The following is a 10583-nucleotide window of genomic DNA, read 5'->3' as shown; positions in this document are numbered from 1 at the left end:
AATTATATAAAATCGTATTATAACTATGGTCGAAACAAACGAGGCCTGCAAAACTTCCTAGTAAATTAGTTATAATAGCTTTCTTTTACGAGTGAAGCCGAATTAATAATAATAAATCATAATATTTCTCAAAAATACAAATTAATTTTTGTTGAACGGTAAGTATAAGGTTTTAGAACCTATGATGCATCGCGGGGTATGCAACCAATTATACGCCCCATTATCCGCAAATGCAGTTCATAAAAAATCAACAGCAATCATTCGCTTCCTCCACGATTATAGTCAACAACGTGTAAAAAAAAGTATAGCGGTAGACACGTAGGCTACTGCATTCGATTTTGATATAAAATAATTGCAAGATCGAAAAAAATATTGATAACTTATGTGGGCACCTATATTTATGACTTTAATGGAGATCGCATAATTAGACGATAATCTTATGTATTGATTTGCGCTTTATAAATTGAGTAACAAAATAGGCGAGCATGGTATGGACACTTTTCTTTGGTTTATTATTTTTACTATTTTTCAGTACCTCCAATTCGTCAGTAACAGTTAAAATTTTAATAACCGTGATTCTACAGTGTATTTTTCGAAAATTTCCAATCTCTTTTTTTATAATCCGCATCCCGTCATAGACTGGCAATTAATATCCGTGCCATGTTCTGTTCTTCCACGGAACTGCAAAAACGTTTGTGCCTCCGCAAGCCATTCACGGCCGACGGTGATCGGAAGGTGTAAAAAATAACTTATTCATGAATTCAATTTAAATACTGCAAGATCAAAACAACAAACAACGCCCTACATTTGAATCGGAATCGTTAAAACCAAATCTAGTAACTTACAGTGCTGCCACTCGGGGGTGGGGGCAGCTATAAATTGAGACGACGCCCGCCGCCATTGCATTCAAGCAGTGAACGTATCGTTGTGAGCAGCGTTTGTGTTTTCTAGTATAGTTTTGTAATATTTTATATAAATAAAAATGAGGGAAATCGTACACATCCAAGCCGGCCAATGCGGTAACCAGATTGGAGCGAAGGTAAATGGTAGCTTTAAAAATTCTTTTAATCGAAGTGGGCCGGTGCGGCCATTTTAAAAAGCGTCAGGAAGCAAATCGATTAACCGACGTTGTCGTGTCGTTCGAGGGTCTGTTTGATCGTTTTCGGGTAATTTTTGGTGGGTAAAGTTAATGAAACGTCTATCGTTTTCGTCCGATTGAGGTCGAATTAGAAAATCCTCGGAATGTTGGAGATGGCCGCATTGCCGGCCGGCTCTGCGCGTATCAGCCGTCCCGCAAACATCGTGCCGCAGCTTCCCGTCGGTTTTTTGTTTTTAACAGCTTTTCCGTTCGCGGTGCTATTTAGCTGTAAAAAAAAAATGGAAAACCCGCCCGGGTTATTATGTGGATTTATTGGCATTCCTTTATCTTATCTTTTTTTAATAATAGATTTGATGTAATCTCTAATTTTTATAACCGCGTAGGTATAGAAATAACAATGTTTGATGAACTTTCCGTTGCATTTTCAAGTAGATAATGTTCGCTCCGTGCACATTCTTCGCGTAATTTTAAAATCTTTAACAGGGCGGGCGATGCAAGCTGAAAATGTTAAAAACGCGGCGACCGATGTTTTCAGTATAGGTGATACCGACCAAAACGACCGTTACAAGAGGTAATGTTACATCGGCCCCGAGTGGCGGCGCGCTGTTCTCTCCCCTCACGTCTCCAAATCGACCTGGGTCCTGTATTAATAATGGCCGTTGAGGCTAAGGAAATCTGAGGCGGCTTTTTATATTTCAGATCTTTTGTTTTCAATCGGTTTCCGTTATCTGTGCATATTTTCGCGGTTGCCTGAACATCGATTTCATTTTCTCCACTCGAGCGGCCCCGCTAATTTTCTCGACCTTGATCTGTGCCGTCGGGTTCATCGGCCGCGTTATCCCCTTTTGATTTTGTAATTTGGATTATAGTTATAATGCCGGAATAAATTGATGTTTTTAGTCGAGGAAAAGCGGCTTTAAAGTATATAAGTATCTAATTAAGAAGTGTTTCCATGCCGCGTTGCCAGGGGCGACGTCATGTTTAAAAAACAATCGATCCATTGCTATCTCGAAAGTTGACGTTGACAAATAATACCTTATTGGTAAGATTGCATATGATTTTAATTTCATTTTTTTAGCTTTGAGTGTTTTTGAAAACTCGTTATCGAGCGAAAATGAGAAATATCGATGACTCCACGAATAACGTCATACTTTTTTTTGGTTAATCAAAATTTTAACGGAATTTTAATTTGCGTCACCCCCGGTACTTTTTCCTTTCCTGGATGTGCATTATATCTAGGTTATTATGGAGTTGTATGTATACTTCGACCAGAAATATGGTGTTTTTACAGTCGACCCCGTCATTAACTTTGCCTACTGTTTAATACACCTGCCGAGCAGACCCTTACCCGTAACCATTTCAGGACCGTCTTAGGAATTTATGCACCTACAAGCGCGATACAAGTATGTTTTCAATTTTTTTCGCCGAACAATTATTGAAACGTGTACATAAAAAAATAAGTACAAAGTAACAATTTATTACTTTCTATTTAAAAAAATAAATAAGAACTAAGGCATTATCCAACACAATAACTGTATTTGGCGATAGTTTTGGCAACAGTGTATTTTCAAACCAGTCCTGAAATGTTTTCATGGTAATCCACACTTGAATCTTTGACGTTTTTGGCAGGCAAAAGTAAGGCATCTTCCACCTAACCATTTTTGGACACAGCAGGGAGAATTATTATGCGTTTTCCATGTGAAGGCTGCACTTCTAGTACACACTTGTTACTGTTCTCACATCATCCTTTTTTTACTGTGTCGTGAGTGTCGAACTGGAACTGAAAATAAATTTTTGCTCATTAAAAACTTACTGGAAGGGTCACAGTCAAATACCTCCGTAATAAACGTGAAGGTATCCCACAGCATCAATGCTTAATTAACTTTACGTCTCAAATATAAATTTCAAGTTTAATGGGATGGGTTTTACCAGGGACTGCGCTTAAGTTAAAATACGTCAAAGCAATAAATGCACTATATTTTTGGCCGTATTATACGTATTTTATTGCAACTTTCCCGCGTAAAGAAAGGTGTTGTAATACGTAAGACTGTAATACTAAACTTAAATAACGATAACTAAAGTGCGGTACTTTTAATACATTTTGAATAAACAAAAAAAAAACAAAGTCTAAGTCCAAATAATATAAATTTGAAATTATTTGATAAATCACAACCTCCGTCCGCGTTCCGCGAGAAAAATGTCTCGATTTTATCGCGAGAAATCAAGATTGGTGTAGGCATCAAGGCTGGAAAAATGCAGAAGTGGGTTGCCCATAAATGGAACGACATTGGCGCTTACGCAATCGTTTCTCGTCGGGACTATATATAGAAATGATTTGACTCACGCTTGAATTGTTTTGGGTCGTGACAAACACACGTACGTATGTGGTTCATACGCGGCGTGTAGTAGCAGTAAACAACATATGGCGGTTTTTCTTTACCTGTTAAGGTATCTTAGCCATTACTTAGTCCATGACGAACCCTAGTTGTATATATACTATAAAAACTTCTGGTTTTCGTAAAATATTGTTTAAATACCAATACTGGTTAAATTACAAGAAAAGGAGGATTCTGAAATGTTGGTATTTTTAAAATTATAATCGTGTATATTTTTTTTATATAATTATAGAGGAAGTATTATTTCCGCTGTTTGGTATGTGGCTACCATTTTAATTGTAAATTCCAATTTGCATAACAAAGTGGCGGCATTAACACTCTGGCGAAGGAGTTGAATATCCCTTATGCGCGCATGTTCATTCCACTATATCTTTGCACTCATAAATATACTTTTTGTAGGAAATTTAATAATTCTCTATAGAATCGGCCCCTTCAGATTTTTTCGTATCCCAGTTAGTTTCTGGGACTTGGTGAAAATAAAAAAAATCAAATATTTTTAACATTCAAACGAATATTTTCAGTGGAAATTTTTCTCTTGACATGGTGCATCTAAACACTTTTTGAATAATTGTGATTTATATCAATTTTTGTCGAATTTTTGTTTTAATAAAACGGGATGAACTAACCAAAACTTATAAATATAAGTATAAAAAGTATAATGGAAAATTGCCATCAAATTTTCTTCTATATTTACTATGCCAATTGCATACCTGAATCCTTGTCACCATCGTCAGTCTTATCGTCTTGCTTTCATTAGAGGTATCAGCGAGTATATATCCAACAAATTGTGATACTTGAACTCGTTCGAACCAGAAGAATTCATATTTGTTATTAACAATAATAATAAATATTTACATTTTTTTTATTTCCATTATATCTCAGAACTCAGAAAAAATGTGGAGAGATCGATTTTGTAGTGAATTAAATTTACTACACAAAAATATTTCCAGTAATTACTCTTATATTTTGTATATTGAAAAGTTATTCACGTTTGAATGAAAAAAATTTTTTTTTTGTTTTCACTTTATCCCAAAAACAAGCGGGATATGAAAAAATGTGGGAAGATGGATTTTGTGGAGAATTAAATTTACAACCAAAAATATTTTCAGTCAATATCCTTATATTGAATGAAAAAAATTTTTTTTTCACTATATCACAAAAACCAAGCGAGATACAAAAAAATGTGATGAGATCGGTTTTGTAGAGAATTACATTTACTACAAAAAAGTATTTCCAGTCATTATTCTTATGTTTTGTATATTGAAAAGATATTTACGTTTGAATGGAAAAAAAAAACATTTTTATTTGTCTTTACTATATCTCAAAAACCAAGCGAGATTCGAAAAAATGTGGGGAGGTCGATTTTCGATGAATTTTTTTCTGAACTAAATTTACTACAAATATTTCTAGTTTCTTAAATTTTGTGACCGATTTTGTAGTAAATTGGTAACAAAATTTACTATAAAATATATTTCCAGTCATTCTTGTATATTTTGGTATCATTGTAAAGATTGAATGTAAAAAATGTTTGCATTTTTTTGTTTTAATTCTATCTCAGAAACCAAGCGAGATACAAAAAAAAATGAAGATTTTGTGGAGAATTTTCATTTTTATAATAATTGCAAATTTATACTGGAATGAACACGCACGCACATACGGGATATCCAACTAAATAAATTCCTTTATCAAGGTTTTCAGTACTATAAGAGAGTAACGGTTTTAGGTTGCCCTACTTCAAGGCCGCACCTTAAAAAGAAAAGCATTTTAACGATTTTCGCGTGGCAACCAACGCCTCTTATGCGTTACTTCGCTACACACCCCTCTTCCCTCACCCTTTTTTCTTTTCGGCGATTATCGATTTTCTGCTCAGCCAGACTGGAAGTCGGGCAATACCAGACGTCTGGTCTTACCGTATGTTTTACTATACAACTGCCACTTACGAGGCTTCGTATATAAGAACAACGCTAGGATGGAAAGTCAACAACAGTGTATTTTCAAACGTGTCTTCAGATATTTCCTCGGTCATGTTCTATACTTGAATCTTTGACGTTTTTGGTAGACAAAAATAGGCCATCCTCCACCCATCCATTTTGGGCCCCGCATGAAGAATTATTATGCGTTTTCCATGTGAAGCCGGTACTTCTAGTACACACTTGTTACTGTTATCACACCATCCTTTCTCTAAATACACTAGGTTTATTAATTGTTTGGAACTGAAAATCCATTTTCTTCAAAAAAATACATAACTAATGTTCAAGTCTATCAGTACTTTTTATGCAGTTTTTCTAGAGTTGAAACACTATTTATTTTATAAGCGTCGTACATTGTACGCCTAATTAATTAAATAGATCCTTCAAAGTTACAGCAAACGGCAAATATTAAAATTTGCACAAATAATAGTGTTGTCGAATGATATTTTTTCAAATATCTCGCCCCCTGTATAATTTACTAAACCTGAAACTCTCTCACGACACGGTTTACGATACTGTTCAAATAGAATTATCCCATCTTTAAGGGGTTTTGATTTATCGCAAATAATTTACCCACCAAAACGGAAATTATTAGGATACTTTAAATTTTTTGCCATGAACGACACACCCTGTATATGATTGTTCGAAGTAGAGGTTATAGCCCTGAATTTTCCACGCGTCCCGGTTCAAGAATTTTTTGAAAATAGTAAATGGTTTTCGAGAAAATAAGTTCTGAAACCATGCAGTGGGCGGTAATAATCAATGACGTCATCGCGTCTTGCCTGCCCCCGAAACAGCGATTTCAATATGGATTTTTTTTAAATATCCCCAGCGTATGTGATAACACTGTTGGAACCTATTAGCAATATTTTTTACGATTTTTGGTTTGTGACTAATAATTTACTCTGTAAAAGAACAATTTTCTATCTTTTAGATTTTTGCCTGTAATTTGAAAACCCTGTATATAATCGAAAAAAAGTCCGAAATAAATGTTATTGCACTGCGCCAAATATGAAGTCGATTGCTTCAAATTTCGGACACTTATCATGTTTCATAGCAAGGGCCAAAAAACAGTCGAAAATCGCGAAAAAAAGGTGGATACCGGAGTCCGATCAGGGCCATTTTTTCAATTTTGTAGCTTCAACGGTTCGAAAGTTATTCAGGAAAAACCAAATGACGAGAACTGAGAACGGACGCAAACAACACAAAATAAGCGATTTATACGCAAGTGGGAAATGTTCCTCTCTTTCATTCTAGTTCTGGGAAATTATCTCCGACGAACACGGCATCGACCCCACCGGAGCTTACCACGGAGACTCGGATCTCCAGCTGGAGAGGATAAACGTATATTACAATGAAGCTTCGGGAGGCAAATACGTACCGCGTGCCATCCTGGTCGATTTGGAACCCGGCACCATGGACTCCGTCCGATCGGGTCCGTTCGGACAGATTTTCAGGCCAGACAATTTCGTATTCGGACAGTCCGGAGCCGGCAACAACTGGGCCAAGGGACACTACACCGAAGGCGCGGAACTAGTCGACTCAGTTCTAGACGTAGTGAGAAAAGAGGCGGAATCTTGCGACTGTTTGCAAGGTTTCCAATTGACCCATTCGCTTGGCGGCGGCACCGGATCTGGCATGGGCACACTCCTCATCTCTAAAATCCGGGAGGAGTATCCCGACAGGATAATGAACACCTATTCCGTGGTCCCCTCACCCAAAGTATCGGACACCGTCGTCGAACCGTACAACGCCACCCTATCGGTCCATCAACTAGTGGAAAACACGGACGAAACCTACTGTATCGATAACGAAGCTCTCTACGACATTTGCTTTAGGACCCTCAAACTGACCACCCCCACTTACGGAGACTTGAACCATCTAGTATCGCTGACGATGTCTGGGGTCACGACGTGTTTGAGATTCCCTGGTCAGCTGAATGCCGATTTGAGGAAACTGGCTGTTAACATGGTACCCTTCCCACGTCTTCACTTCTTCATGCCCGGTTTCGCGCCTCTCACGTCCAGAGGAAGCCAGCAATACAGAGCTCTGACCGTACCTGAACTCACTCAACAAATGTTCGATGCCAAGAACATGATGGCGGCGTGCGATCCCAGACACGGACGCTACCTCACGGTCGCGGCAGTTTTCAGAGGTAATTTCGTTTTTTTGTGTACCTTTGTCGGTGAAAAAGTCTTATTTGGTTTTGCGCCATTTATACAGCATCGAACTGAAACTTTTAAGCTCAATCACTTGTCCTTTCGATTACGAACTACGGTTTAGTCCGCCATTACCCACGGCTTGATGGTGTTAATAAATATAGATTGCAAATAATTCAAAACAGCTAAACTTTTGTAAATACATTAAAATTGTCAAAAGCCAAAATTTTCTATTATAGCAAAGAACATATCTCTCTTTTTACTACAAACTGGGAAAAAAAGTGAAAATATGGTTAATAGTTATCATAAAAGTTCATAATTTTGATTTTTAAATAAAAGTTCTAGCAGTAAAGATACCCCATTCATGTCGACAGCATTTATTAGTGTGCAACCCGCAGAACTATAATATAAAGAAATAAGGAATCTTGTTTCAGGTGCAGAAAAATTGGCATATTTGTCTTACAATTTCGATTCTAGGAATTCTAGACAAATGTGGATAACTTTAAATTTGTTTAAAATTTGTAATCGACCGTTTTTGGAAATACCACCTAACTTAAAAAATTCCAGTGATATTAATCAATATTTTACTTCTGCTTTTAGCAATATTAACAATTGCCCCGATACCACTTCTTTCTATAAAAATCCAAAGTTCAACGCGAATATATCATTTGCATTTAAACTCGCAACTATTGACTCAATTAAAGCCATTATTTCAAACAAAGTCGAATTCTGCCTGTGTTGATTGTGTAATGCTTCAGGTGGCCCTCCATCATAATTGAATGATTGTTTTTTTTAATGCTTTTTTATTACAAAACTTCCTTCCGAATGATATCACATGTATTACCAATTATTAACTGCACTTTGATCATGAAACTTTCTTTCTCCCCCATTCTCTCTCTCTCCCTCTCTCCCTCTCTCCCCCTCCCCCCTTTTCCCCATCTCTCCCTTTCCCTGCGTCTCTCTTCCTTTCTCTCCACCCCCTTTTCTCTCTGTGTGTTCCCCTTTTCTCTCATTTTCTCCCTCTCTCTCTCTCCCCCCACTCTCTTTCTCCCTTTCTCCCCTTTCCCAAATTCGATAGTTTTCAAAATTATGCGAAGAACGGTAACCGACAAACATCATAACTAAATAATTGTTTTTTGAAATCCATTTTTATTACAAAACTTCATTCCGAATGATATCACATGTATTAAGAATTATTAACTGTACTTTGATCATAAAACTCTTTCCTTCTCTCCCTTGGTCTTTCTCCCTTTCTCTCTGCCTCTCCATTTCTCTCCCCCACCCCTCTATCCCCCTTTTCTCTCATTTTCTCTCTCTCTCCCTCCCCCTATATCCCCCCTTTTTCCTCTTTCTTCCCCTTTTATCTCTCTCTTCATTTCTCCCCTTTTATCTCTCTCTCCATTTCTCCCCTTTTCTCTCTCTTTCTCTTCCTTTCTCCCCTTTTCTCTCTGTTTCCCTTCCTTTCTCCTCATTGCTCTCTCTTTCTCCCCCTCCCAAAAAACAAGTGTCTAAGAAGTAGACAAAAAAGGCGACACTGCCTGTGCCGAGTTTATATTTGTTCTTATAGTATTTGGTACTTATTGTGTGTAACTAAGAATGCAAAACGCAAGAAAGTTTCTGTTCTAAGCTCTTTAAATGGCAATTTTGATGGAAGTTTCGCCCTTTTAACTTCTAACCGATGGTGACCGTCCCCCCGCAGGACGAATGTCAATGAAGGAAGTGGACGAGCAAATGCTCAACATACAGAACAAGAACAGCAGCTACTTCGTCGAATGGATCCCGAACAACGTCAAGACCGCCGTTTGCGACATCCCGCCCAGAGGATTAAAGATGTCTGCCACGTTTATCGGCAACTCTACCGCCATCCAAGAATTGTTTAAACGTATCTCCGAACAGTTTACCGCCATGTTCAGGCGCAAGGCTTTCTTGCATTGGTACACCGGCGAGGGTATGGACGAGATGGAATTCACGGAAGCCGAATCCAACATGAACGATTTGGTGTCGGAATACCAGCAGTACCAGGAAGCAACGGCGGACGAAGACGCCGACTTCGACGAAGACCAAGAGGCGGAAGTCGACGAGAATTAAGTTCCGACCCGGCCCATATCCCCCCCCCCCAGATTTTTTTTTTGGAAATTTTTGTACCGCGTTCGCATGTTTGTTTTTTTTTTTTGTACTTTTCTCTTCGACATTCCTTCACTTATTTCGAATACATAATTTATTACGAAGACTGACTTGGTTGCCTTTCGATGTTTCGCGTTCTTACGTCGTCGTCCCTTTTATCTTTTTTTTTTTCGTTCGTTTTGTGTTTTCGAGGAAATACGCTTTCCCACCTGAAAAATAAAAACATGCGAATTTTCTTTTAACGTCCCGTTTTCGTTTCTTTGCGTCACGCGAAATTCTAACATTGCGAATGTTGCGCCGTTCCTTTTATTGTAATTATTTTCCAGCTTCCTTGAATTAAAAGTCATTTTTTATATTAGCGACGGTGTTTTATTTTATTTTTTTTTCCCAACTAGAGGAGGTATGAAGGCTACGTCCTTATTCTCTACGTAAAATAATAAAGATAGCTTAATTTTTTTCTTTGCAAAAATTGCAAATTGCTCATTTTAAAAAAATTAAAATAAGATATCAAAATAAAGTTAGCAAAAAAAGGAAAATTCCAAGCACAATTGAATGACCTGAAAAATAAAAGTTCAAAGTTTGAATAATTTTGCAGGCTCGTAAAAACGCGCTGCTGTCTGTTGTGACGTCAGACCTTTGTATTTCGATCTATACTACACATACATTTTTATGGATAATTTTGATTGATTTGCTGCTGCTGGAAGCTGATACATACTAAAAAAACAGGATTTTTCTCGAACTGAAGTTCGTGGTGTAAAAGCTATCTACTATAAATTCTTATTGCAGTAAATTTGTGAAGTGTGTGTACGGCGAAACCGTAAAACTTCCTCTATAT

At 37.4% G+C, this 10583-nt stretch overlaps 1 protein-coding gene across 1 annotated transcript; it reads left to right on the top strand.

The window, feature by feature from the left end:
* Positions 1 to 880: 880 nt before the first annotated feature.
* LOC132706462 (tubulin beta-1 chain) lies at positions 881 to 9900 on the top strand. Its single transcript, XM_060677814.1, has 3 exons — positions 881 to 1039; positions 6723 to 7620; positions 9324 to 9900. The coding sequence occupies exons 1-3, from the start codon at positions 983 to 985 to the stop codon at positions 9710 to 9712; spliced, it is 1344 nt and encodes a 447-aa protein (XP_060533797.1). The 5' UTR covers positions 881 to 982; the 3' UTR covers positions 9713 to 9900.
* The last annotated feature ends 683 nt before the right edge of the window (positions 9901 to 10583 follow it).

Source organism: Cylas formicarius, unplaced genomic scaffold, assembly GCF_029955315.1.
Source record: "Cylas formicarius isolate icCylForm1 unplaced genomic scaffold, icCylForm1.1 PGA_scaffold_10__41_contigs__length_53128322, whole genome shotgun sequence".
NCBI lineage: Eukaryota > Metazoa > Arthropoda > Insecta > Coleoptera > Brentidae > Cylas > Cylas formicarius.
Note: the sequence above shows the minus strand (reverse complement) of the source record. Positions and strands in the feature narration are given on the sequence as shown.